A 26,966-nucleotide genomic window follows, 5' to 3' on the forward strand; every position below is an offset into this window, starting at 1 on the left:
ACTCAGGAGGGGTTTAGTGGGGTAGCAATGCATCCCTTGCTGGCCAGGGCCTCCGCTATTTGGAGGGAGGGGGTCTCCATCAGCAAGGTAGGAAGCACTGAAGCAGGATGGGGCCCATCTGGGCAGGTGGGGAATTCGGCAAGGAGGGAGGGGGTTCAGCAGCACTGAGGAGGGGCGCACAGAGGAGAGAATTTGGAAGGAGAACATTTCCAGGGAGGGCTGGTGAGTCCCTGGGGGTGGGCCTCTGCGCCCCTTGGATCTTCCAGTTGCTGGGCCTCTGGCGGATCCTCCCCCCGTGGTCTCTGTTGTTTGTTGGGCACCAGGAAGGTGTTTCCCTCCTCCTTCCGGCTGCGCTGGGGGGTCTCCGCTCTAGCCAAGGAAGCAGGCAGCCCCCACCTCAAAGCCGAAGCGCTGCCCAGTCTCCCCAAAGTCTGCCAGGTGCACGTCCAGCAAGGGCAGGTGCTCCACCTGTGGGGTGTTGACTTCCAGGAGTGTCTTGCTGGACCCTTTCCGTGCCTGGGGGGGACGGGGAGGAAGACAAGGGTCAAAGCTGGAGGTGGATCACTGCCCTCCACCCCCAAAGAGAAGCCGGGAGCCCTGCTTTCCAACAGCTGTCCACCGGTCAGGAAGGTGTGGGAACCGGGAACGCCGGGACCTCCATTTGGGGGGACTATTTTGTCCTGAACCTGGAAGCCCCCTGCATCTGCCGTGTCCCCCCCACCTACCCTCTGCTGAGCCAAGGAGTGCCCCCAAACCCCCAAAGCTATGGGAGGGGAGCAGCATCAGCAGCCGATAGTGGGAGAAAAGGAAGCGCCTGAGGACACCCCACCCCGAATCCATCCATGTGGGGATGGAAAGCGCAACACCTTTCGTCCTGCCCTCTCTTGAGTAGGGGTCCCGTTCCTCCACCCCACCACCCTTGTGGTTGTTGTCCCCCCCCATCCCAGTCCCCTCCCGGGTGCTCACCGCACAGCCGTCCACCAGGGCCTTGACATAGGGGCTGTTGTCGTAGCTCAGGTCGTCCTCATTGGCCCCCCGGAAGCGCAGGGCCTGTTGGTAGCCCCCCAAGGCGGGGGACCCGGAGCTGTGCCAGGCAACCGAGTGCTGGCAGTGGTAGGTGAAGTTCTGGCGGGCAGAGGTGCTCAGCAGGCGCAGGAAGGAAAGCTGCACCACGCCCAGCGGGTGGCTGTCTGCGTCCACGTAGGAGAACTGGGGAAGGACCAGGGATGAGGGGGAGATGAGGATCTGGGGGGGTTGGGGTGACTGCTCTCAAGCAGAGGATGCCGGACCCTAAGCTGGAGGGTGGGCTGGATGGCCTTAAGGGTTCTGTCCCTCCTCCATGGGGGGTTCCTCTCCACACCTCCCTGCACGGATCCTTTCACACAGCAAGCCTCCTGCACTGAGGGACCCAATGTACTGTGTTGGTGTCCCTATCCAGAATCAACCCAACGGGGCTGTGTTCAGACAACCCACCAAGTTCCAAGAAAAAGGAAGTCAACTGCCCCACACACACACCACACACAAGTTCACCCCTCCCAGCTTGGCAAGTTTCGCAAAAAGGTCGCTGCAGGTCCTTTGGAATGAGATTTGGTGTGTCGTGTGAAAGCAACACAAAGACCGACCCACTGAGTGGCCACCAGGATTGGCGGTCCATGACAGGAGGATTTCCCGGTGGAGACCCCTGTTCCTCGGCTTTCCCCAGAGCCCCCAAGTAAGAAGTCCCTCCCCATCACAAGCTTTGTGGTGAGGTGCCCCTCCAGCCCAGGATCCCTGGCTGCATCCTGGGATCCCCAACAGCCTCCAGGAGGAGGGATTCGGGTGCAGGAAAGGGGGCCTCCCTTTCCGAGAGACCGAGGGGAGAACCCACTGCCAGCCCCCTCATTCCCCCCAGCCAGTGGACTCACCCGATGGCCCTTCTGGAACTGGCTGAACCACCTGGGGGGCGTCTCCTCCTCCCAGGCATCCATTGGCACCTGCAAAGGGAAACCCTCAGAGGTCCAGCCTTCCCAGAGAAAGACGTGGAGGATGGATTTTGGGGGTGGGGGGGTGGCAGGAGCCCCAGGTCTTTCCTGAGCCAGGAGGGGCCAAAGCAAGCAGTGCCAGACCTGGCTTGGTTTTCTGACAGAGAGAGAGAGAGAGAGAGAGAGAGACAGAGAGACAGACAGAGAGAGAGACAGAGAGAGAGAGAGACAGAGAGAGAGAGACACGGCACCCAAGAGCAGCAGGTCCTTGTTGTGGCTGGCCTCAAATTCTGCCCCTCGGCTTTCTGAAGGGATCCATCTCCTCCCCCCTCCCAGAGGGCTTGATCCATGGGGCTGGGATCCACAGCCCTCCTGCCCCATTCAAAGGCTTTCTCGCCTTCACAGGGCCAGGCCTGTTTAGTCCCTGGATGGGAGACCACAAGGCGACCATGGAATTGCAGCCTCGGCCAGAAGAGGCTGGCGGCAAAGCCCTTCACCCCGAAACCCGGCTGTCAATTTCGGAGTTAAAACGTGCCTTGTACGATTGTGTTTAACCTTAATTTCAATCTTTGTGTATTTTATGTCGTTGCAGGGGTTTCTTTTCAAATGAGGGAGGGCAGCCTGTCAAGCCTGAAATTGACCTATGTGTAGCCATTTTAGTTAGGCTTTTTCTTTTTCTTATTTTCTCTGTGGCAGTCATGGGAAGGAAGGGTTTCGGGCTTGCCACATTCCTAAGGGCGGGGGGAGGAGTGGAGATAGAGAGAGTTGTTTTGGCTAAGAGATTCTTCTTCCCGTGAGAAAACGAGCTGTCCATACTGAGGCCCCTGATTTATGACGTCAAGCAATGTTGAATTACTTCTATTTGAGAAAGTGACCTTTGGGGATTGTTTCTAACTTCTAATATCGTGGGGTAATTCTGGGTTGGGTCAGATCCGGAATTACCACGGACTTTGCCAATTTGATGCTTTCCTAAATAAAAGGATTTGTCTTGGAAGATGGACTTTGCTCTTTTCTCTTTAAATGGATTTCATCACTTGGAAACCTGACGCCAGACTTTGCCCCACTGCCTGGACAGGCTGTGCCCACCACAGGCCTTTGGAGCAATGCAGGGGTGCCCAGACTGGATGCTCTCCCCCTCCCCCAAACATTGCCAGGGGGTGCCACCTCCCCTATTTCAGGGCCCACGCTCGTTTTCCTAAACTGCCCTCCCAAATGGCAGAAACGGGGCCGTCGGCTTTCAGGGTTTGCTTGGAGGGGGGGCAGCGGGCTCCCCAAGAACTTCCAGTGGGGCCAACCCTCCACCCTTCACCCCAACTGAGGGCCCCCTCCTCACCTCTCGAGACTCCCAGCTGGGGAAGACGCAGGTCTCGCCCCCCGCAGTGAAGTTGCAATAGACTTTGAAGGAGTCGCGGGAACAGCCCTGATTGGGGTCAATCCAGTATTCACCTGAAGAGAAGAAAGGGCCAACGTTCCCCACCAAGCTTCCAGTTGGGGGTGGGTGTCCCACAACTCCAGCGGGGGCGTGGCTAGGTGGGCATGGCCATGTAACTGGTGGGCATGGCTTCTTCTTCTGTCTATTTTTTTTTTTTTTTGCAGCAACCCTCCCTGCGTTCGATTTTTTTGCCTCCTGGGCCTTCACCTCTGGGTGAAGCAGTAACACAGCAAAGGGGATCCCAGAACAGCTGATAGTCAGAACAGCTGATCGTCAGCAGGGGGAAAAATACTGCTTCAGCCGAACCGGTAGCTGTTTTTTGTTTTTTTTTTACTAACAGTTTGGCTGAACAGTAGCATTTTTTTACTACCGGTTTGCTCGAACCGGACCGAACCGGTAGAATACCGCCACTGTTCCAAAGGTTCCCCAAAGGGCTTTCAGGGAGAAGCCCGGGTGGAAGCCAGGCGCAGGTTGGAGGGGGTGACAGATCTGAGGACCTGGGGCTGCCCCCCCCCTCCGATGGCAAGGCTGTTGGGTGTTGTAGTCCAGAAGCTTCTGAGTTTGTCGAAGGCACTAGTGGCTCAACGGCATCCATGGGACAACTCCCTTTGCCAAGAGGGTTGCATCGCATGCCCTCCGGGGCAAAGAAGCCCCCTGGGTCCCAGGTGGGAGGGCCCGGGAATCGCCCTGGGGGAGGCAAGCAGGCCTCTTGACAGTCTGAAAGGGTCTAGGGTTTCTGGCTCATGTGGGGGGTTTGGACTAGAAGACCTCTGAGGTCCCTCCCCGCTCTGTTATTCCGTTACACCCACCGTCAGGCAATTCGGGCTGGCTCAGGTGGAGGTCCTGGCAGGTGCGGGCAGGGCTGTCCCGGGTGCCCAGCGGCTTCCGCATCCCCTCGATCTCCTGGCGGAGAGACTCCAGGGAGCCGTAGATCTCCTCCACGGCCGGAAGGCCGGCTGATCCGCTGCCCCATCGGCCGCCATCTCCTCATGCTCCTCCACCAGCTGGCTGCCGTCCACCGAGCGCCGGCTCTTCTTGGAACGCTGAATGGGCAGTGGCTGGATGGTCTCACCTGGCGGACCCTGCCCAAGAAGTTGCACCTCTTCATACAATGCCCAGGATGCCTGTGGGGTTCAGCCCCTTTGGGGGCCACCTCAAGCAGGTTGGGCAACGCAGGGAGTCCTCGCTTTACAAACACAATAGCCCCAAGAAAACCATCTTTTCACTGCCGCTCAAGCCCCGATCCTTCCCTACACCATTTCTGACCGATGGCAGTCCGGTCTCTTCTTGAAAGTCTCCAGGGATGAAGCTCCCACAACTTCCAAAGGCACCTTCTGTTCCATCGGTTGATTATTCTGTCGGAAAATTCCTCCTTATTTCTAGATTGAATCTCTCCTTGTTCAGTTTCCATCCATTGTTCCTTCTCTGGCCTTCAGGTGCCTTGGAGAATAGCTTGACCCCTCTCCTCCTCTCTGGGGCAGCACCTCAAATACTGGAAGATGCTCTCCTGTCTCCCCTGGTCCTTCTCTTCCCTAGACTAGCCAAGCCCAGTTCCTGCAACCGTTCATCGTATGTTTTAGTCTCCAGTCCCCTAATCCTCCTGGTTGCTCTTCTCTGCACTTTTTCTAGAGTCTCAACCTCTTTTTTATAATGTGGTGACCAAAACTGGATGCAGTACTCTAGGTGTGGCCTTACTAAGGCTTTATAGAGTGGTATTAGTGCTTCCCTTGATCTTGATTGTATCCCTCTGTTAATACAACTTAGGATTGCATTAGCTTTTTTGGCTACTGCTGCACACTGCTGGCTCCTATTTAGCTGGTTGTCCACTAAGACTCCAAGATCCTCCTCACAGTTCCTACTATTGAGCCTGGTTTCACACAGTCTATATGTGTACTTTGGGTTTTTCTTGCCTAAGTGTAGGACTTTACTTTCCTCTACATTGAATTTCATTTTATTGGATAGGGCCCAGTGCTTAATTCTGTAAAGATCCATCTGGATCCTGAGCCTATCTTCTTGGGTGTCAGCTGTTCCTGCCAGCTTAGTATCATCTGCAAATTTGGTAAGTTCCCCTTCGATTCCCTCATCTAATTCGTTAATGAAGATATTGAAGAGTAGTTATGATGGCCGCAGAGATCCCCTTCTACGACCTTCTTACCAGCAGAGTCAATGAGGAAGGCAGATTTACTTAACGACCGTGTGACTCACTTAACAACTGCAGCGATTCGCTTAAGGACAGTGGTGAGGAAGATCGTTAAATGGGTCAAAAACATCTATCTCCGCTAGCAATGGACATTTGAGGCTGGATTGTGGTCGTAAGTCGAGGAGTATCCCATATGTACATTTAAAAAATAAAATAATCATAAGATAATCAAATAATCATAAGATAATTATTGAAAAATAATAATAATAATAAGATAATAATGTCAACTAAAAATATACTCCTTTGGTCTTTTTAGCTGTCAGCAGAAAGGGAGTGGAGGAAACAGTGTATTCCTTAAGTGCCTAGATAATCACCCTGGCAGCCCAAAGTTGTCGGAGTGCAAGATTGTTACTGGAGAACATGATGGATGCCTCTTGGCTATGGATGTGTCCCATTGGAGAATATACATCCAGGGATCGGGGGAAGACCAGGGTCACGGGGGGAAATGAAGGATGTATTTTAGTATCGGCTGCACCCAACTAACGCCAACATGGCCACTTCTCATAAATCAATTTTGTTTTCTCTGAGAGATGCAGCTAGAGACTTAGGATGTGAACGGGGGTGGATTGTTTGGAGTCCTGACAAATACGATAAAATAAAAGATAATCAAATGAAATATGGCCACGATCAATCCTTAGCCTTCAAAGTGCTCGCATCATTATTGCTGTTCTGGTTTTATCTTTTAAATATTTTAGGAAACTGGATTTTTTAAGCCAGATTTGGAAAAATAAAATCTGCCGGCCTTCACCCCTCAGGCCTCTCCTGGGTCTCCTCTGCCAAGGGGGAAACTGAGGCAGGGCAGAGTGAGTCTGGGATCTTACCGGCCTGCCCGGGGGCCCGGGGACTCCTCGCTGTCCTTTGGGTCCAGCTTCACCCTGGAATCAAATCACCAAGAGGTTAGTCCTCAAGGAGAGACTTTCCTATTTCTCTCCCCACCCCCCCTTGCTCCTCCCACCACCCCACCACCCCCAAGCACTATGGGGCAGGGCTGCATTCCTCACCGTGGCTCCTTTGGCACCCTGAGGACCAGGACCACCCTGAAAGAGAAGGAGAGAGTTGGGGTCTCCGTCCAGGAGGTGTAGGAGGGCTTGGGGGGGATTAGGTGCTACTCACAGGAAGTCCAGGGGCCCCCGCAGGGCCAATAGGGCCCATTGGTCCAGGGATGCCCTGCAGGGAGAGAGCCAGGGGGGTGTTAAGTTGGTCCTTAAGCCCCTGAAGCCCCCTCTCAAGCCCCCCCTCCCCCAGGCACTTACAGTCTCTCCTTTAAGACCCCCACTCCCTGAGGGGCCAGGGCTCCCCCGGTCCCCTTTGTCTCCTTGTTCTCCAGCCGGTCCAATCAAGCCGATGAGTCCCGGGTGGCCCTGTGGAGAGACAGGGTGTGATGACCCAAAGGGGCGCGTGGCACAAAAGCAATGAAGTCACAAAAGTAGGTAAAGTCCCTTTAATGCCTCCAACCTGGCTCCCCCAATGTCCAGTTATCATCATCTGGAGAAAAAAAAAACTCTCCCAAGAACAGTTTTTAAAGTGAAGAAATTCCATCCAAATCCAAACATATAAATTTACATCTAAATTATATATAAAAACCAACACAAACCACGCTGCGGCAATTAACGAGACAAGGCAGGATAAGGAATTGCAGACTTCCAAAGATAACGAAACACACCCAGTTAGGAGGACACGAGAACCCAGGTAAGACTTGACAAACAAAGAAAATGCACGCTTTGCTTCCAGCAAGGTGCTATGCGCAAACGCCCTTTTCAAATCCTGTTTTTCCAGCTGCAGCTAATGAAGGGAATCAGGGCCTTTTTCTCCCCCGTAACCCACATTGCTCCCACTCCCTGTCAGCTGCTCAACCTCCCCCTCGGAATCAAACTCCAACCAGGTGCATGACACAGAGGGGGGGGATCAGCAGGTGGGGGGGCTTCCTCCCAGGGGTGCAATTCAACCGGTGTACCAACCGGTTCGTTGAGAGAGCGCTTCACACGCATGCGGAGTGTTTGCTACTGTCCTCCTCCAGCAATCCCTGGGTGTTAAACAGCTGGCGCACAGCAATGCAATGTGCCGCACGAATCGGCTGAGCTTGAAAACCAGGATATAAAGCACAGGCTAGAGCCCGGGCTGGTGAGTGGGCCCAACAGCTGATCGTTGGAGTAAACCGAAGTGGTTTGCTCTCAGCTGATCGTCGGAGCTACTGGTTCACCCAAACCAGGCCGAACTGGTAGAATGCCACCCCTGCTTCCTCCCCTGCCCCAGAGGAAGGCTGCTTCCCCGGACCGAGCACCAAACCCAGCTCATCTGGCTCCCTCCTACCTTCTCTCCTTTGGGGCCCGTCTCACCCTTCAGGCCAGGCAGTCCGGGGGGGCCCTGCAGGAAGACACACCCCAAGGAAGCTTAAGCACCCCCTGTGGCTGACAGCCCCCCTACCCACCCATTTGGTCTCTCCCCCAAAGGGTGGCTACTCACCGCAGGTCCTGGGGGCCCAGCCTGGCCCGTGGCCCCCGGTTTGCCTTGGGCCCCCTACAAAAGAGACCGGAGACCCAAACATGAATGTCAGCCCCCCCTGCAGGGAGGGGTGCCCCACTTTTCCCTTTCCGGAAAGTTGGAAATGGGGACCCCTAAGAACTCTAAGTACCCCACCCTCCAAGGACCCACAATTCTAGAACATGACTGTGTTTCTCCCCCCAGACCCTCCCAGCCTCCTACCCTGGAGAGACCCCTGCCCCCAAGCAATGAGGCAGCTGCCCCCATTCTTACCACAGATCCTGGGACGCCTCTCAAGCCCTCCAGGCCAGGTTTTCCAGGGGTCCCCTGGGGTCCCACAGCCCCGGTTTTGCCAGGGGGCCGAGGACCCCTGATTCTCCCTGGAGAGGGAGAGTTAGGGTGGAATAATGGTCAGACCGAGGGAAGAAAGCGCCTATAAGAGATGGCTCAGCTCCTTCCAGCTTCGATGGGGTGGGATTGGATGACCTCTAAGGTCCCTCCCCCACTCTCACGCCCTGCGATGCTCACTCAGGATGGTGTCCCCTTCAGCTTCTGCTCCAGAACCACCAGAGCAAGCACTGAAGGGACCCCCACCCCAATTTTTCTCTTCTGGGGCCCAAGAGGAGGGCTGGGGTCTCCTGCCTAATAGCAGCCCTGCCCCCTTCTCTGCAGTTGGGACCCCCACCCAACCTTCCTTATCTCTCCTACCCCCTTCCTTTTCTGCCTGGAAAAAGACCCGCTCCGTGGGGATCGCAGGGCCCCTTGAGGGGAGGGGAAGGGTGTCTGGCGTTTTAGCTGCCATCCGGAATCTTCCATGGGGTCTGGTGACCTCCTCCCCTCAGAAGCAGCCCCACTCACCTTCTTGCCCTTCACCCCCTGCCGTCCCTCGGGGCCAGGAGTTCCGGCGGGGCCCTGGAGAATGAGACAAGGTCGCGGTGGGCCAGGGGTATTTCTCCCTCTGGAAAGGGAGGGGACTGGGAGGAAACAGGGGCTGACGCAGTCCAGAGACCTTCCTTTCTCTCTTCCTTAAGAAGGGGAGGGGTTTCTTGGGCCCCCACAGTTGAAGGAGTGGGGGGAGCAGACTAAAAGCATTTAGTCCCCGACTCCGGATTTGTGGGGGGGTTTCTTTTGCTGGGGGCCTTGGATGGGCCCTGGCTGCCTTTCTCTCCCCCGTGTCCTGTGATTCCCCATCCCAGGCCCCTGTGTGTGTTGGGAGGGGGGCATCTCCTGCCCTCCCAATGGGGTGGAGCCCAACTTACCCTCTTCCCAAGTGGCCCAGGGGGACCAGCCTCACCCGATGGTCCCGGAGACCCCTGGAAATGAAGGGGAGAGGTTAGGGAGCCACCGACTGAAGCTCCAGGGCATAAGTAGAAGGCCATCGGGGAGGTGTAAGTGGGAGTCCATGGGGCAGACATGGCCCGCTTCCTGCTGGAAAGTGGGTGGGGGGCTTCGACCCAGCCACATCCCACTTAGGGTCTAAACCTCCCACCCACCCCCAAAATGCTCACCGCCTCTCCAGGTTGTCCATTTTCTCCTTGCTCGCCTTTGGCTCCGTCTTGGCCCTGTGGGGAGAGGCACATGGGTCTGGGGGTCTTTTTTTGGCCTTAGCGGAGGACAGGCTCAGAGGGGGAGGGCCCAGCCAAGAGGGGAGGGTCATACTCACCCGGGGCCCGATTCCTCCAGGGGGTCCAGGGTCTCCAGGGAAGCCGACCGGGCCCTGTGCCCAGAGAAAAGTCAAAGGTCACCAGAGTCCGGCTTCCCATTTCTCCCCACCCCCCAAAAAAAAATAAACATTGAATTTCACACTTTTTAGCCTCATCTAACCCGTAGATGCCCCCTCCCCAAAAAAAACCTACAATTTTTTTTTGAACAGTTGGACAAAACAGGCCATAATGTCAGCTTTATTTACCAATAGAATGGCTACACAGGTTTCCCCAAGCCTACACTACAAATCCCATCTCTTATCTGGTTCTGGGATTACTGGGGCTTGTAGTCTACAGGAGTTGAGTGGGGAAGGCAGTCCCAGACTTCCTGCCTCCCCCGCCCCTCTCTCATTTCTGCAGCCTCCCTTACCGGGTTCCCCTTGGGCCCATCGTCCCCAACGGGGCCTCTCCCTCCGGGGGGTCCGGCCACACCAGCGCTTCCGTCTTCCCCTTTCTCTCCTTGCTCACCTCGCGGGCCCTTAGGAGAGAGGAGGGGCTATTAGAGTTGAGGGGATGACATGGAGCCTCCAGATGCAGAGGCAGTATACCTCTCCACCACGCAGGACGTGGAAAACAGGGCACCCTGCTGCCCCAAAGCCCCTTCTGATGTGCAGGAAGGTGTGTGAAGCCTGCTCCACATGGGACCCAGGGCCACAGAGCTCTGCTCTGGCTCTGAAGGGCAGGAGGAGGGGAAGAGGAGTCCTAGGTGGCACAGCAGGTTACAGCGACACAATCGTGGGGGCAGAAGAAAGAGACGCACCTTCGGGCCGGGCTCTCCAGGGACTCCGGGTCCACCCTGCTCTCCTGATTCGCCCTGGGATGGGAGAAGGGAGGTTAGTGGATCGGGCCCATGTTGGGTTCCTCAGCTACGTTTTGCCTCCTGACCCTCCAAAGTCCCGTGGAGTCAGCTGGTTGCGGACAACCGCTTGGGTTCCCGGGACACGGTGGTCCCAACGATGCGCTTGATACGTCTAAGGAAAGCCATCTTTGGCCCTGAAGTGGCCTTCCCGGGAGGGCGGGAACTGTCCCTCCTCTGGTTGGGGATGATGGGAGGGATGGTCCAGCCCGGCTGGGCAAGCAAAGGTTGCGAGAGCTGATCCGTCTAAGACGGGGGATCTGCAAACTTTCCGGCTTTGCGAACCAGCGGGGTGGCACAGAGGGGATGGTTCCACGTGATCGGTGGATGAGTGTGTGCGTGCATAGCTCTATTTGTGTGAGTGGTATGTACGTGTGCCCACCACTTGCACAAATGGGGCTGTGTGTGTGCACTTGCAAGCCCACCCTTTCCACACGCAAATAAAAATGCAGGTGTACACTCCTGACACTTCTGCAGCCCGGTTCTGAATGGGCTGTGGCCCCTGGATTGGGGACCCCTGGTCTAAGAGGTCTCAGTGTCCCCCACGGGACAGGAAGGATTCTGTGCAGAGAGAGCCACAAGGATCATGGTCAAGATCCACCTCTGATGTTGGATCCTCCCCAAGGAGCCTGGAAAACCCCTACCTCTGGGCCTCCCCCCCCCAAAATACCACACCCAACCTCCCCTAGAATTCACCTACCTTTTGTCCTGGTGGCCCCTCATTTCCGATCCCTCCTGGGGGGCCTTGCGGACCCTGTGGGAAAAAGAGATATGCAACCGGGCTCAGCCCTGGGAATCCATTAAGGGAAGGAATCAGGTGGAGAGGAGGGCGGGAGACACACTCACGCTAGCTCCGGAGGGCCCAGCTGGGCCTCGTGGTCCTGGAGGTCCCGGGGGTCCCTGCAAGAAAATACTGATGAGTGTCCAGACATCTCGTTTCCTGACAACAGAGCTGGGCAGGAACCACATGGGGGGGGGGGTGTCTGGGGGTCTGGGAGGGATTCCCCTTGAGGAAGGCAGTGGCACTTACCAGGGGTCCCCCATCGCCAGTCTCCCCCTTCTCCCCAGATGGTCCGGGCAGTCCCTGTCGAGAAAGAGCGAGTGAGCGTCGTCCAGCTCAACAGTGGGCAGCAGAGTGACCCTCGCCATGGCCGTTTGTTACCTGCAGGCCAATCGGTCCTGGCGCCCCATTGAATCCTCGGATGCCGTCATCCCCCTTCGTCCCAAAATTGCCCTGGGAGCCCCTCGCTCCAGGCTCACCATCCGCCCCCTAAAGGCAAAGATGGAAAGAGACAATCGGAGAGCTGGTACCCAAAGGAGAGCCAAACCCACTTCTCCTCCTGCCCATTTCAAGAGGGGTCTCCCCAGAAGCCAAGGGCTGGCACCCAGGGGTGAAGCCAAGGGGTGGCGACTCTCTCCAGAGTCGCCCAAAAGGGCGGTGCCCAGAGGACCTGAGGTACAACCACAAGACCCACAGGAAACGAGGTATGCCACCCGTAGAATCCCGCGGATACTTACCGCAGCACCCGGCTGCCCAAGAGAACCGAGAGCGCCCGGGGGCCCTGGGGGACCCTGCAGGAGGAAGAGAAGCTTATCAGCTGCACAACAAGCAGAGTCGCAGCTGCAGACCCCGGCTCCCTCTGCCGCCCCACTGCGATTCCAGCGCAGGGGCTCAGCTTACCTGCTCGCCTTTGCCGCCTTTGGGCCCTTTGCGACCCGGGTCCCCCACTTCTCCCTGCAGAGACAGACAGAAAAAAGGAAGGCTCGGTCCAGGGAATTGGGGGAGGGGGGCAGGACAGGGATGCGCCCACCTGGGTCAACCCACCAACCACTCACCTTATCACCATCCTCACCCGGGCCACCATGTGGTCCTGCAGGGCCGGGAAGCCCAATGGGGCCCTGGGCACCATCACGGCCAGCAGGGCCAAGGGGCCCTTTTTCACCCTGGGGGAGAAGAGAGAAACTGAGGCTGAGAGGATGGAGTGCCCTGCTCTGCTAGTCCACTGCTCCTCATCCCCTTCTTCTTCACGCATAGACCCCACCCCACTTCCTCATGTCTTCTTCCCGTCTCCCCACCAACACAAGGTATCTGCCTCCACTCACCGGCACTCCCTTTTCTCCAGCCGGTCCAGGTGACCCCTGGGGGCCGGGTCTGCCTGGGGGCCCAATGGGGCCTCCTGATCCTGAGGGACCCTTCTCACCGGGAGATCCCTGGAAGAAGGAAAGAGGTGGTCAGCCCCAGCCTGGACACGATGAGCACAAATGCAGATTTTTCATGCTGATCCTGTCTCTCACTCAGAAGCCCATCATCCCCAGCCAGCGAAGGAGGATGAAAGCAGTCAGGGGGACAGTGGGGACCAAAGGCTTGGAAATCTTCTCCTGGGAGGGTTCAAGATGGGCGGGAACTCCCTATTTCCTTTGGGCCTGTCACGCCCCTGTTGGATTCTGACTCTGAGGGAGAGGAGGAACAGCCGACAGGGAGTGGAAGTGTGGCTCTGGAGGTTGTGGAGGAAACTGGGGAAAGGCAGAGGCGGCTGGGCAGTCAGATGAAGACCCAGGCCCATCCCCTCTTCATCCTAGGGAATGCAGGGAGGAGAGGATAAGGGAGAAACGTAAATGGTGTGGTCTACAGGGGAGGAAAGGGCCCTGATCCCCTTCATGAGCTGCAGCTGTGAGGACTGCTTATAAGGACAAACTGCGCATGGGCCAGTGCTGGAAGCAAAGCATGAAAATATGTCTAGTTTGTCAGTTCTTATCTCAGTTCTGGAGTCCTTCCCAGTGTGTGTATTTCAATATCGGTGGACGTCTTCAAGCCCTTATCCTGCCTTGCCTCATTAATTGCTTCAGTGTGCTTTGTGTTGTTTTTTTTTATCTATTTATCATTTATATGTATTTTGAGCCTGAACGGCATTTCTTCCTTTTCACAACTGTTTGTGGGGGAGTTTTTTTCTCCAGTCAATGATAATTGGACCTTTGAAGCCAGAAATTAAAGGGACTTCACCTGTTTTTATGACTTTGTTGCTTTTGTATCCCACCTTGGTTCATCACAGGGTCCATTATGGGGGGGGCTGAGGCTGGATCCCTCCCTCCTTCCCACCGCAGTCCCCTGGCCTTGGGGGAAGTGGGGGTTGGTGGAGGAGGGAAGGGTCTGCAAAGAAGCTGCCCAGCGCAGGTACAAGAAGGATCTGGAGATTTGCAATGTCTGATTGTATCCCGGAGGTCAAACCACAGATCGCGATCCGGTAAGAGGGACCTGGCTGCCGGATCCCTCTGTGACCAAAAGGGAGGGGCCCCTGAAATACTCACCGCTGGTCCTGGGGGGCCGGCAGGTCCCTCGTTGCCTTTCAGTCCAGGGCCACCCTGCTCAGGAAGAGAAGAGGCTGAGTTGGCCCACCTGCCTTCGATGGCTCTCTCCCAGATGAAGGATGGGGGAGCAGACCAAAATCCCCCCTCTCTCTTCCAGGGATGGGGGCTCTAAGAGGGGCCCCTGAGCCAATTGCTGATAGGCCCCAACTCAGAAGAGAGTGCCCTTTTGAGCACCCCCAGACAGATGGGTAGCTGTTGACCCCAACTGAAGCTGGCCATATGGCGGATCTGGATTTTGGCTCTCCAGGAGGAGGGGTCAGCAGGACACCCCCCTCCCCCAAAGGCCCCCCTGCTGGTTGCTGGCCTTGTGGGAAAATGGGCCCTCCAGGGGTGGGATTCTACAGGTTCACACCTATTCGCTAGAACCGGTTGTTAACATTCTAAGCAGTTCAGAGAACTGGTAGTCAGAAGAAATTACTGGGCTAATCCTGTAAGGAAGGCAGGAAGGAAACATTCTGGTGTTGCTTACAGAAACTGCCTCTCCATTAACCCTGATTACATTCTTGGCAGGACTAGACTTCCTGTCACTGGAACTTCTCTGGAGGTTTTTTTCCTCCTTTGCTGGTACTTTGCTTGTGTGGAGTGACCATTCAAAGTTACAATGGCACTGAAAAGAGTGATTTATGACCATTTTTCACACTTACGACTGTTGCAGCATCCTCACAGTCATGAGAGGTCAGGCGAGGAGATGCGTGCCTCGATGTGAGTGATGTTGAGTTGGCCACGCCCAGCCAGTCACATGACCATCAAGCCACGCCCACCAACTTAGCCACGCCCACAGAACCGGTTGTTAAAAAACTTGAATCCCACCCCTGGGGTCCTCTTCCCCTCAGCCCACCCTGAGGCTTGCCCTTTATTGCCTGCAAGCCCTCCCTCTGCCCCACTGCCTGGGGGAGGAGGGGGTCCTGGAGCCCAACCAGGTTGAGGGGGAGAAGGGAGAGGAAGGAGGGGGGGCTTTGCGGGGGTCCGACCTGAGAAAGGGGGGCAGAGAGAGAGTCCTTCTTCCCACACCCTCTTAATCCAACAAGGGCTGGGAGATTCAGGACAGAGGGTGGCTGCCAGCCGTGGCGTACTGATGAAACCTCCAGCTCAGTAGCAGTCTAGCCCTGAGCTACTTGGATGCCGGGAGGCCCTCTCTCTCTCTCTGTCTCTCAGCTTGGACCAGGGGCTAAACTAGATGGTCTCTAAAGTGCCTCCAGCTCTGCAAATGCAGGGCCCGAGTCCATCGCTGACTTCTCAGAGAGGGCCTTTTAGTTGGGAAAGCAACTCAACTAACTCTGTTTTCCAGACAGCCCAGGTAACATTTCCATGGGGACCAAGGACCCCTTTAGACCTGAGTGGGATGGTTACAGGTGCCTCCCTCCTCTCTCCCCCTGCCCAGCCATGTCTGGTCATGCCAGACCCATCCCCTTCTAAGAATTGTCTGGCTCTCCCTGGGGGGTCCCTCTTGGCCCCAGAGATGCCCAAAGGGGAAGAGAGGGGCAGAAGGGATAAGAGGAAAGAAAGAAAGAAAGAAAGAAAGAAAGAAAGAAAGAAAGAAAGAAAGAAAGAAAGAAAGAAAGAAAGAAAGAAAGAAAGAGAGAGAGAGAAGAGAGAGAGAGAGAGAAAGAAAGAAAGAAAGAAAGAAAGAAAGAAAGAAAGAAAGAAAGAAAGAAAGAAAGAAAGAAAGAAAGAAAAAGAAAAAGAAAGAAAAAGAAAGAAAGAAAAAAGAGAAAGAAAAGAGAGAAAGAAAGAAAGAAAAAGAGAAAAAGAGAAAGAAAGAAAGAAAGAGAAAGAAAGAAAGAAAGAAAGAAAGAAAGAAAGAAAGAAAGAAAGAAAGAAAGAAAGAAAGAAAGAAAGAAAGAGAAAGAGAGAGGGGGAGGAAAGGAGGAGACAGAAGGAGAGGGAAAGGGAAAGAGGGATGAAACAAAAGAAAGAAAAAAGAAAGAAAAAAGAGAGAAGAAAGAAAAAAGAGAGAAGAGAAAAAGAACAAAAGAAAGAAAGAAAAAGACAGAGAAAGGAGAGAAAGAAGAAAGAAAACAAGTGAAGGAAGGAAGGAAAAGAAAGAAAGAAAGAAAGAAAGAAAGAAAAGAGAGAAAGAGAGGAAAGGGAAAGAGGGATGAAACAAAGAAAGAAAAGAAAGAAGAAACAAAGAAAGAAAGAAGAAAGAGAAGAAAGAAAAAAGAGAAAAATGGAAGAACAAAAGAAAGAAAGGGAGAGAAAGACAAGGAAAGAAAGGAGAGAAAGAAAACAAAGGAAGGAAGGAAGGAAGGAAAAGAAAGGAAGGAAGGAAGGAAGAAAAGAAGGAAGGAAGAAAGGAAGGAGGAAGAAAGGAAGGAAGGAAGGAAAGAGAGCGAGAGAGTCTCTGTAGGGACTTCCTCTTCCTGCTCCCTCCCAGATGGAGTCCCCCCCAACAACCGTCCCCTGCAGAGGGAGGCCAGGGACCTACAGCAGTGCCGGGAAGGCCTCGCTCTCCGGGGAAGCCCCGCAGCCCTGGGGGTCCGTCCTTTCCGGGGCCTCCGCTGGTTCCTGGGTCGCCCTGAAAGACACACCGGAACGTCACAATGTTCCCCGCCTCCCGGGACCCCAGCCCCCGATCATCTGCACAGCCAAACCTCCCCTCGCAGGGTGGGCCCCGTGGATGAGGGACAGCAGCCACAAAAGGGGGGAGAAGGGATTCCCATGCCTGGAACCCCTGGAGACCTCCTCTGTGGGGGCCATGGCAAAGGAGGGGAGTGGGGACAGAGGGGTGGCAAGAAGCACCTGGCCGGCTGGCCACCATGTGTTACCTTGGTCCCTTCCTTCCCGGAGGGCCCTGGCAGGCCTTGTTCTCCTGGAGGCCCTGGGGGCCCCGAGTGGCCCCTCTCCCCCATCTGGCCCGTTTCCCCTGCGGAACCCTGTTGGAAAAAGCAGCAGGGATTGGAGAGAGTTTGAAGGGCTCCTGCCCCTCCCCTCCCCTCCCTCCCTCCCTCCCACCCCTGCCCCCTTTCCGGGAGCATCCGTTACCTGTGGCCCCACGACGCCGGGCCCGCCTGGGGAGCCCGCCTTGCCTTGCAGCCCCTGGAAGACAGGAGAGGAGAGGGTGGCGAGGGAGCGTGGTGGTGGGGGCAGTGAAAACCCCCTTCCTCCCCTCTTAACTGGGCCCAACCAGGGCTGAGCCTCTTCAAAGACTGGTTGGCAGTGTTTGACCCGGGCCTAGACTGGAATTTGCACCCGGAACCCTCTCAAAGCCACAGTCTTCCCTGCTAGTCTCCAAACCCAGGAGTAGATTGGGGGTGGGCATGGGGAAGAAGAGGTCCCTTGAGCATGTGCCAAGTGCACTGAAGAGTTCTGAATACAGGCCTCTTGCTAGTAATTTATTAGATTGATTGGCTTGTGCGATCTATATCAGGGGTCTCCAGCCGTGGCCCCTTTAAGACCGGGGGACTTCAACTCCCAGAATGCCTCAGCCAGCAGAGCTAGTCTCCAAAGCCAGGAGGAATTCTGGGAGTTGAAGTCCTCCAGTCTTAAAGGGGCCCAGGTTGGGGACCCCTGATATAGATCAAACAAGCCAATCAATGTAATAAATTACTAGCAAGAGGCCTCTATTCAGAACTCGGCACGTGCTCAAGGGACCTCTTCTTCTCCATGCCCCTGGTTTTGGAGACTAGCTTTGTTGGCTGAGGAACTCTGGGAGTTGAAGTCCACCAGTCTTCAAGGGGCCCAGGGTGGAGACCCCTGATTCTAGATCACACTTCCATCCTGCACAGCTGAAGGTGGCCTGCTTAATGCTCCCCCATCCTAGTGCCTCTCCCCCAAAAAATCCAACCCTGTGAGGCAGGCTTGAGTTCACAAACAGTCCTAAATAAAACCTCCAGGAAATTGGCTTAAAAAACACACACACACACACACAATGATTGCATCAATCTCAAACGTTGGATGCTGGAGGAAAAGGAAAAGAACCATTTTGATTCAGACATCAATATCAATCTAAAAAGTCGATCTCAGGCATGGATGGGATTGTAGAGTTGTAATTGCAGGAATGTTCCAATCTCGGATGGCAAACCTCAGATAAAGAATGTTTCCAAGCAAATACAACTCAGGCAAACAAAGTCACTCATCTAAAGGAGGATTAGAGAGAGGAAGTAAACATATGTTAGACTTTAACTAGAGATAATTAATTGTATGGATTACTGTACTAAACAGTAACCAAAGTTAAGCAGTAACCAAAGTTAACCAGTGATGGAGGATAACTAAAAATGTGTATAAATGCAAGACTAGACTCCAATAAAGTTCATCATGATTCAGTTGTTCATGATCAAACAACTAGACTGTCTCGTCATTACAACATGGGATTCAGCCGGTTCGGACCGGTTTGAATGAACCGGTAGTGCCCGTGATGGGTTGGCCCTGTCCACCCACCCCTGCGGTAGTCTGTGCTATATTTCCTTTGTTTGAAGCCCGGCTGATCGACGCGGCCAAGTGGATTGCCATGCCTCCACTGTTTTAGTCACCGGGGCTGAAGATAAGCTAAGTTTTAGAGCTGATTTTAAATGCACTGTGCACATGCGCACCAAAGCGGTTGTTACACCGGTTGATTCCCACCACTGATCTCAGGCTTTCAAAATTTAAAATAAAGACTGATTTTTATTTTATTTTTTAGGAAAAAGGCAGAGTGGAAATGCAAATTCTGAAATGTTGAGGGGGGGCAGGGTTTGGGGAGAGGCTCCTGGGCCCCCCACATCGTCCCATGGGGGGGGAAGCAGCTGCCTGGGGGACTCTCGCTCACCACTTCTCCGCGCTGTCCTGGGTGGCCGGGCATCCCATCTTTGCCAGGGGGCCCTGTGGACAAAGAAAGGGGGCAGAGTCAGTGGTGTGTGGGGGAGAGAGTGGGGGAGGGAAGGACAGAGGAGATGAGGGTTTCGTGACTTACCGGGGGGCCTTTTGGTCCGGGGAATCCATTCGGCCCCTGAGTTCCTGGTTGCCCCTGCAGGAGGAGGAAGAGGAGGAGAGACCCCTATTAGGGGTCATGCCAGGGTGCCTGTTGTGGTTTGCAGGCAGCAGGTGTGGACGGCTGAGGTTTTGGAGAGCGAGGACTCAGATGAGGGGCCTGTGTGTGATGCAGGGATGGGGCCAGGACTATCAGAGAGTGGGGTGCTGCCTTCGGAGATTGTGGAGGCTGGCAGCAATGATGAAGAGGTCCCCGAGGAGCCTGTGCCCAGTGCACATGCGCACAGGGCTGCTCGAAAGAAAGAGCAGCTGCTGCAGCACGGACCACTCAGGAGTAAGGCTGCAAGGTAATGGCCGCTCCCTTAAGAGATAAAAGCCAGCTGAGAAACTGGAGCTCTTTGCAGGAAGCAAAGAAGTTTTTGCACTCAAGCCTTGTGGATGTTCGGACTCTCCTAGTTTGTGTTTGGAGACTCTTTCTGTTTGAAATATTTCTTAGCAACTTTATCTCGTGTTCTTGGCAGCCTTGTACCACCTTGGCAAGGCTCGTCCTTATCAGAGACAATTCGTTTGAAACAGCCTTTTAACCGGGAAGGAACGGAATTCGTAAAGGATCATTAAAAGGTTTTGCTGTTACTTCTGTTTGGTGTTGGTTTCCTTGGAACCAGGTTGGGGTCAGGACAGTGCCCCCCACAAAGCTAGACCCAAATTGGAAGTCAGAACCTCCAGGCGGAGCTCAGCAGCCCTGGCTTGGAAAGGATTATGGCCTCTGGGGCTCTTGAACCCACTCAGCCTCTTCCAGACAGACCCCCCCTCCCCAATCCTCCTCCAGCCCAGAGCCCCCCAATGGTGGAGCACGGAGGGCCAGGGGAGCTATCTTTTCACCAGGTGTTTTACGGCCAGGTGTCCATGTCAGAGTATTAATGAACTGGAATAGAGCATGGTAACAGCCAATGAATAGGCATAGCAACTAAGTCAGCCAATGAGGACTGTTTGGAAACTGATTATTCATATTATGATGTATATAAACAAGTGAATGAATCCTGCTGAATCAGTCATCTGGGTGGGCTTCCTGGATTTGAATTTCTGCTGCAAAATCTAACCGTCCCGTCTCCTGGACCCGCCCAAATCAGGAGCCTCGGCTTACCCGTTCGCCTGGGGGACCCGAGGGCCCTTCGCCACCAGAGGTGCCCTGGGGGGGGAGAAGAGAGAGAGGTCAGGATGCAGGTCAGGGACGCCTGTGCCCACAGTCAACCCACCAGATGCCTGAGCTTCTCGGCATCGGCGTAAGAGAGAACCACGTGGGAGGATTTGCACCATCACTAAGTGTGAAAACCGTCCCTCTCCTTGCACCAAGGCTGAGTGGTGTGGTGGAAGGAAGAAACGGCCTGTCCGCGCAGAAGAAATCCGGACGTTGTGGTTTCCGTGCGCAGAGAATGGTTTGGGCAAATGTGCCAGTTTCTCATGCACAAATACACGAGCCGGATGCACAATCGACTTCCTTTCTCCTCCAGATTTTTCTTTCGCATTTCAAAAAAAAATCGATCACTTTCCTCTCCCTCCCTCCCTCCCGCTCTCCCTCTCAACGTGGAACCTCCAGATTCAGGAGCAGTCTACCTCCAAGTCTCCCATCATCATCAGGCTCACCTTGGCTCCCAATTTCCCAGTGGCTCCTCGTGGCCCTCGCTGCCCTCTGGGGCCCTGAAAGACAGAGAGCATGCATCCATCCAAGGGCCACAGCCCTGCGCCCCCAGGGCCACCTCACTCCACCACCACCCTTCAGAGCCCCCGTCAGGAGACGAATGCTGCCAGAATGTCCACCTGTCATTCGCACTAGGCGCCGGAAGGGAAAGGGGCAGGGAAGAGGGGGAACAATCCCCTGGTGGATCCCTCCCCCCAAAAACTTATCCCTGTCACTCACAGAGGGTCCTCGTTCACCTCGTGGTCCCATTTTCCCAGCGAGGCCCTGTGGGGGGAGGAACAAAGGCCAGACTGAGAAGCAGCCCCCTCCCCAGAACACCCCCCACACACACCTTGTGCCCGACCATCCCAGGAGGGGCTATTCCGGGGGCCACAAACTGACATCCTGAACATGGAAGGAACCCCGGCTCCACTAACACGAATGGAAGCCTTCCTCCCAGATGCCGCACAAGGGCCGCCCTCTCCTGCACCAGAAGGACCCTGAGTAGAGTTCTTAGGGAAAGTGTCCAAGAGAGACTTTGCCGGTGGTTTCTTTGACGTCGACTTTAGTGAAAGAAAGAGGAAAAGAGAGAGAGGGAGAGAGAAAGGAAGGAAGGAAGAGAGAAAGAGAGAAAGAAGGAAAGAGAAAAAGAAAAAGAAGAAAGAGAGAGAGAAAGAGAGAAAAGGGATAAAGAAAGAAAGAAGAAAAGAAAGAAAAAAGAAAGGATAAAGAAAGAAAGAAGAGAAAGAAAGAAGGAAAGAGAAAGAGAAGCAGAAGAAAGAGAAAAGAAAGAAACAGAGAGAAAGAAAGAACAAAATAAAGGAGAAAGGAGAAAGAAAGAGAAAGGAGAAAGAAAGAGAAAGAAAGAAAGAGAAAGGATAAAGAAAGAAAGAACAAACAAAACAAAGAAAAAGAAAGGAGAACGAAAGAAAGAGAAAGGATAAAGAGAAAGGATAAAGAAAGAAAGAGAGAGAGAGAGAGAGAAAGAAAGAAAGAAAGAAAGAAAGAAAGAAAGAAAGAAAGAAAGAAAGAAAAAGAGAGAGAAAGAATGAACAAAATAAAGAAAAAGGAAAGAAAGAAAGAAAGAAAGAAGGAAAGAAGGAAAGAGAAAGAAGAAAGCAGAAAGCGAGAAAGAAAGAACAAAATAAATAAAGGAGAAAGGAGAAAGAAAGAGAAAGGAAAGAAAGAGAAAGAAAGAAAGAGAAAGGATAAAGAAAGAGAAAGAAAGAACAAACAAAAAAAGAAAAAGAAAGGAGAATGAAAGAAAGGGAAAGGAGAAAGAGAAAGGGAGAAAAGAAAGAAAGAAAGAAAGAAAGAAAGAAAAGAAAGAAAGAAAGAAAAAATAAAGAAAAAAGAAAGGAGAAGGAAGAAAGGAAGGAAGGAAGGAAGGAAGGAAGGAAGGAAGGAAGGAAAGAAGGAAGGAAGGAAGGAAGGAAGGAAGGAAGGAGAAAAAAGACTGAGCCTTTGTAGGGACAAAGGACAGGGTTCAACACAAACACACCCCAGCTGGAACTGCAACCAACAACAGACACACTATGCAGAAGAAGTTGATACAAGGGAAGCTGGCACCCCTTTTTTTGGGGGGGGGTTGAGGGATTCCTGGGCTGGGGGACCCTCTGCACCCTACCTGCTTCCGTGCAGGAGCTCGGGCCCTCCTCTTGGCTCCATTGAGGGCCCTTCCGGGTCTCTGTGTGGCCCCAGGAGCCCCCCCAAAAGAAGGGGGTGCTACTTACCCGAAGCCCCTTCTCTCCGTTCAACCCAGGAAAGCCAAGGAAACCCTGTGATCCCTGGGGAGGAAAAGAGGACGGCGGGGTCAGAAAGGAGGGGGGCACCATTGGGGGACCAGCCCCCTCCTCCAACTCACTCAGCTGCTTTGACCCCCAATGGGGAGCCCCAGATTTTTCCCTCCTGCCCCCTGGACTCTCCTCCCACCCACGGGCCCAGAGCCCCGCTCGCTCCACTCCGACTCACCTTCAGGCCTTGTCGGCCGGGATATCCGGGGAGTCCCGGCACCCCAAGTTTGCCCTGCCAGAAGGGGAAGAAAAGGTCAGCAGAGGTGGGGGAGGTCCAATTCCAAAAACCCCTCCCCCCCTGTCCCATTACCCACCTTCTCGCCCGTGAGTCCAGAAGGGCCAAGGTCACCAGGGGGGCCCGTCCGCCCTTCGGGCCTTCGGCCCGTCTTCCCCACGGGATCCCGGGACCCCCAATTCTCCCTGTGCAGAGAAGGCAGGGGGTTGTCCAACGGGCCCGGCCAGCCAGCCCACATCCACCCCCCTCCCCAAACCCTCTACCTGTGGTAGGACTTACCCTGTCGCCTTTCGGCCCCACATCCCCCTTGATGCCTGGGAAGCCTTCTTCGCCCTATAAGGAGAAACGAAGGGAGGGCAGCGTTCAGCAAGGGGGGAGGGGAAAGGAAAAGGTGAGACCAGGGCTGGGATTCTACCAGTTTGCACCTATTCGCTAGAACCGGTTGTTAACCTTCTAAGCGGTTTGGAGAACCGGTTGTTAGAAGAAATTACTGGGCTAATCCTGTAAGGAAGGCAGGAAGGAAACATTCTGGTGTTGCTTACAGAAACTGCCTCTCCATTAACCCTTATTACATTCTTGGCAGGACTAGACTTCCTGTCTCAGGAACCTCTCTGGAGTTTTTTCCCCCTCCTTTGCTGGTACTTTGCTTGTGTGGAGTGACCATTCAAAGTTACAACAGCACTGAAAAAAGTGACTTATGACCGTTTTTCACACTTACGACTGTTGCAGCATCCCCATAGTCACAAGAGGCCAGGCGAGGAGATGCATGCCTTGATGTGAGTGATGTTGAGTTGGCCATGCCCAGCCAGTCACATGACCCCCAAGCCACACCCACCAACTTAGCCACGCCCACAGAACCGGTTGTTAAAAAAAATTGAATCCCACCCCCTGGACTCATCCTATATTATTATTTGCATTTCCCGAGTGAAATGTCTCAATTCAATCTCATCCATAGGTGATATTCAGCAGGTTCTGACCAGTTCTGGAGAACCGGTAGCAGAAATTTTGAGTAGTTTGGAGAACCGGCAAATACCACCTCTGACTGGCCCCGCCCCCATCTATTCTCTACCTCCCGAGTCCCAGGTGATTGGCTGGGTCTTCTTTGGTTGTCATGCACAGGAGAAAGGAGCTGGAAAGCAGGTTATGTGTGGGGAGGGAATGGCCACCAAGCCACACCTACCAAGCCACACCACGCCCACCAAGCCATGCCCACAGAACCAGTAGTAAATTTTTTTGAATTCCACCATTGGGTGGGATCCCAAAACACCCACACTGGGACCCCCGAACCCCAACCTGCCACCGCAGGAGACTGAATCACATAGCAAAAGGAAATGCTTAGGGAGGGGGCTTCAAATCAACCCCCCCCAATTACACTCAGACACTCTGATGGGGGGTTGGTGGAGAGGAAGGGCTCAGAGTTGGGGTGCCCCAGCTGTTCTCCAGGGGGCCCCATCAAGGTGATTCACAGGAGGGTCACTTCAGAGCAAGAGGTGGGAATGGCGCACCCCCCACATGAAAGTACTCGGACCCCCAAAGATCTACTTTCCCTGAGGATGAGGGGGTACCCTAAGAAGGGGGCGGGTATGCAAAAGAAGGGAGGCCCACTGGAACCCCAAAATGTCTCCCAACCCTTCGGGGCATCAGGTCCATCAGCCACAACTGCAGGAAAGCAGAGTCTGGGGCAAGGCGGGGGGGCTGGATGACCTCAAGCAACCCTGGCTGCGTGGTGGGGGGTTGCGGTTAGTCCCTTATCAAATCTGAAGTGAACCTGGCTGGGGCCATTTTGGAGGCTTCAGGGTTGCCCCAGTGGGAAGAAGGGGCAGGGAAGGGACAGCATAGTTAGATTGGGGGGGAGTTTGTAGTCAAAGCAAAATAATTTCCTGTGGGAACCAAGGTCATTCCAACAAGTGGCTGGAGAGAGGTGGGTTGTGGGGAGGGGTGCAGAGCCTTAAGCAAAATGGAAGCTCTCACCTTCTCGCCCTTTTGCCCTTTCAAGCCACGGACACCGTCGGTACCCTGGAAAAGGAACGTGGAATCATCGACACGGGTCGGACTACAAGCCCCATGCTTCTGAGCAGTGACCTCAGGACAAGGGAAGAAGTTCTCCCCGAGTACCCGAACAATATGCCACACTGGGTGTGCAGAGAGGGGCCTGTTTTCTGGGTTGGGGGAGGAAGATGGGCTCCGGAGCCTTCTTTACTTCCTTGGGCTCCCCTTTCTCTCTCCGGAGCTCTCCCCCCCAAGTTCTCAGGAGCTCAGCCCCTCCTCAAGAGGAGGGAGACCCAGCATGACCCCTCCTTCCCACCCTGCTCCTCTCCTGAGTCCCCCCCACCAGCTCCTGGGGAGGCGGAGGGGGTCACAGCACACACTCACCTTTCCTCCACGAGGACCCGGATAGCCCACCAGGCCTTGGGGGCCAGAGGGGCCCTGCAAGGGAGGAAGAGAGAGGCAGGATCAGGCCCCATAACAAGGCTCCTCCCCATCTCACTCTTCCCCCTCAAAAAAATGATGCCTCCCTCCTCTTTCCTTGCAATCCCTCCCCCGTCCCCCAAAGAAACCTGCCCTGTCCTGCCTGGACTTAGTGCATGTGGGACTCTGGGGTTGTAGCAGGTCTGCCCCCTGCTGGAGAATTGAGGAAGCAAATGGCTGCTCCTCCCCCCCCCGGTGGCTGAAAGGGGGAACTGCACCTCCCAAAGGGCCCCCATGGAAAAAGCCCAACCAAAGAAGAGTCTGGGGCTCCTAATCCAGTGGTGGTATGCTACGGTTTGGACCGGTTTGACCGAACCGGTAGCAAAAACAAAAACAAAACACCTTATTGGTACGGCAGAACCGGTTCCTCCGACGATCCGCCGAGAGGATAAAAGAAGCAAGAAGCGCATGTGGGTGGGTGGGATGGTTGCTCCTGGCTTTTCGTTTCTTCATCCTCTCAGCGGATTGCCATGTTAGGGGGCGCACGCAGGGGCATGTTAGGGGCTTGAACATGCGCGCACAATCACCCGCCAAACCGGTAGCGACCAAGACAGGAACTCACTAGTGCGCTAATCGTCTCCGCCCCCACCTAGCAGGGCTTTCTCAGCTGCCCCCCCGCAGTTATATGATGCATGGCACCCAGGGCCACCTGTTGAGATGGGCATCTATGGAAATCAATCAATCAATCAATCAATCAAAAAGGAACAAATGCTCAAGAGAACAAGGGGCCTCTTACAGCCTTTCAATGCTCCCAGGCAGGGAGACCCTCCCTCCCCCTCCCCAACCCCTTCCTCCTCTCCTGAAGCTTCCACTCTAAGCTCGAAGACCCCCTCCCTCCAAAAGCCCCCTCCCCTCCTGCTGCTTCCCCCTCCCTCCCTCCCCCAGCTGGGCTGCATGGGAGGCTCCCTGCCTGGCACTGCACGCCAGGACGGGGCCCTTGGCAGCCATGGAGCTGCCCTTTCATGCCCCACCATTCACCCCCAGGGGTTACCCTTCCCCCCAAAGCCCTCCCCCGAGGGTAGCTTGGAGAGGCTCAGCGGAGGCATCCACAGAGGCCGTGCCCGTCCACTCACCGGGTTTCCTTTGGTGCCAGGAAATCCCTCTTTGCCCGGGTGGCCCTGCAGGGAGAGGAGGGTGTCAGAGGGCCCCCCAAAATCTCAGGAAAGCCCTGACTTGGGGGGGTCAGAGGCCACCGTGGGGTTTCAGACAACTGGCTCCTTGGGGGGGTCTGCCAAGGCATTCCGGGCAGGGCTGATCTTCCCCACGGTGGCCCTTCACCCCCGTTACTTCTTCCCCGCCACCTTCCGGGGCACAGACTCGGGAGGGTGGGAGGTTGCTCCCCTCCCCAGAAAGTCCAAAGGTGGGGCGATGGGGGGGGCACTCACCGGGGGTCCATCGGAGCCGGGCATCCCAGGAAGGCCGGGTTTCCCTTGGGGTCCCTGCAAAAGAGGGGGGAGACCCTGTTGGACCCAGTAAGGGCGGGAAGCCCCTCCCCGGGCTCTGGGAATAGAGAGGCCCTCCCCCCCACCTGCCCAGCCATCCCCTCTCACCTTTCCCCCAGGGGGCCCCATGGCTCCTTGCGGTCCTGGCAGACCCTGGAAGCAGAGAAGGGAAAAAAAGGGAGTGTGAGGGGCTTCCTGGTGCAAAGGGTGAGGACTGGGGGGGGAGCCAAGTTCCAGTCCTCCCGCCTTGTGGAAACAGGGCCCTTCCTTCCCGCCCCACCCCTACACCCAGAGGGATGGCGTCGCCGTCTCTGGGGAGCCCGACTAACAGAGAGGAACCGGAACCAAACCGGGAATCGGGTTTGCACCAACGGCAGAAAAGCTGTTGCCCCCCGCAACCTGCCTACCTCACAGGGCTGTTGTTCGGGAGGCAGACTGGAAG

The 26,966-nt window shown here is 54.9% G+C and overlaps 1 protein-coding gene across 1 annotated transcript in view; it reads right to left on the minus strand.

Moving 5' to 3' along the window:
- Positions 1 to 243: 243 nt before the first annotated feature.
- Positions 244 to 26,966, minus strand: part of COL11A2 (collagen type XI alpha 2 chain) — a 54,519-nt gene continuing 27,796 nt past the window's right edge. The window contains 47 exon segments of the mRNA XM_087954134.1: positions 244 to 516; positions 967 to 1,209; positions 1,905 to 1,973; positions 3,295 to 3,407; positions 4,203 to 4,338; positions 4,341 to 4,475; positions 6,415 to 6,468; positions 6,595 to 6,630; positions 6,707 to 6,760; positions 6,847 to 6,954; positions 7,904 to 7,957; positions 8,057 to 8,110; positions 8,348 to 8,433; positions 8,436 to 8,454; positions 8,933 to 8,986; positions 9,334 to 9,387; positions 9,583 to 9,636; positions 9,738 to 9,791; positions 10,148 to 10,255; positions 10,538 to 10,591; positions 11,334 to 11,387; positions 11,480 to 11,533; positions 11,664 to 11,717; positions 11,796 to 11,903; positions 12,152 to 12,205; positions 12,315 to 12,368; positions 12,470 to 12,577; positions 12,737 to 12,844; positions 13,940 to 13,993; positions 16,428 to 16,517; positions 16,768 to 16,875; positions 16,985 to 17,038; positions 18,747 to 18,799; positions 18,890 to 18,944; positions 20,052 to 20,096; positions 20,552 to 20,605; positions 20,826 to 20,870; positions 22,319 to 22,372; positions 22,557 to 22,610; positions 22,693 to 22,750; positions 22,752 to 22,798; positions 22,893 to 22,946; positions 24,585 to 24,629; positions 24,987 to 25,040; positions 26,156 to 26,200; positions 26,468 to 26,521; positions 26,633 to 26,677. Coding sequence (XP_087810260.1) covers positions 370 to 516; positions 967 to 1,209; positions 1,905 to 1,973; positions 3,295 to 3,407; positions 4,203 to 4,338; positions 4,341 to 4,475; positions 6,415 to 6,468; positions 6,595 to 6,630; positions 6,707 to 6,760; positions 6,847 to 6,954; positions 7,904 to 7,957; positions 8,057 to 8,110; positions 8,348 to 8,433; positions 8,436 to 8,454; positions 8,933 to 8,986; positions 9,334 to 9,387; positions 9,583 to 9,636; positions 9,738 to 9,791; positions 10,148 to 10,255; positions 10,538 to 10,591; positions 11,334 to 11,387; positions 11,480 to 11,533; positions 11,664 to 11,717; positions 11,796 to 11,903; positions 12,152 to 12,205; positions 12,315 to 12,368; positions 12,470 to 12,577; positions 12,737 to 12,844; positions 13,940 to 13,993; positions 16,428 to 16,517; positions 16,768 to 16,875; positions 16,985 to 17,038; positions 18,747 to 18,799; positions 18,890 to 18,944; positions 20,052 to 20,096; positions 20,552 to 20,605; positions 20,826 to 20,870; positions 22,319 to 22,372; positions 22,557 to 22,610; positions 22,693 to 22,750; positions 22,752 to 22,798; positions 22,893 to 22,946; positions 24,585 to 24,629; positions 24,987 to 25,040; positions 26,156 to 26,200; positions 26,468 to 26,521; positions 26,633 to 26,677 — 3,348 coding nt within the window. The 3' untranslated portion in view covers positions 244 to 369.

Source organism: Notechis scutatus, chromosome 2 (assembly GCF_049901735.1).
Source record: "Notechis scutatus isolate UNSWTSFEM ecotype Mainland chromosome 2, rNotScu1.2, whole genome shotgun sequence".
NCBI lineage: Eukaryota > Metazoa > Chordata > Lepidosauria > Squamata > Elapidae > Notechis > Notechis scutatus.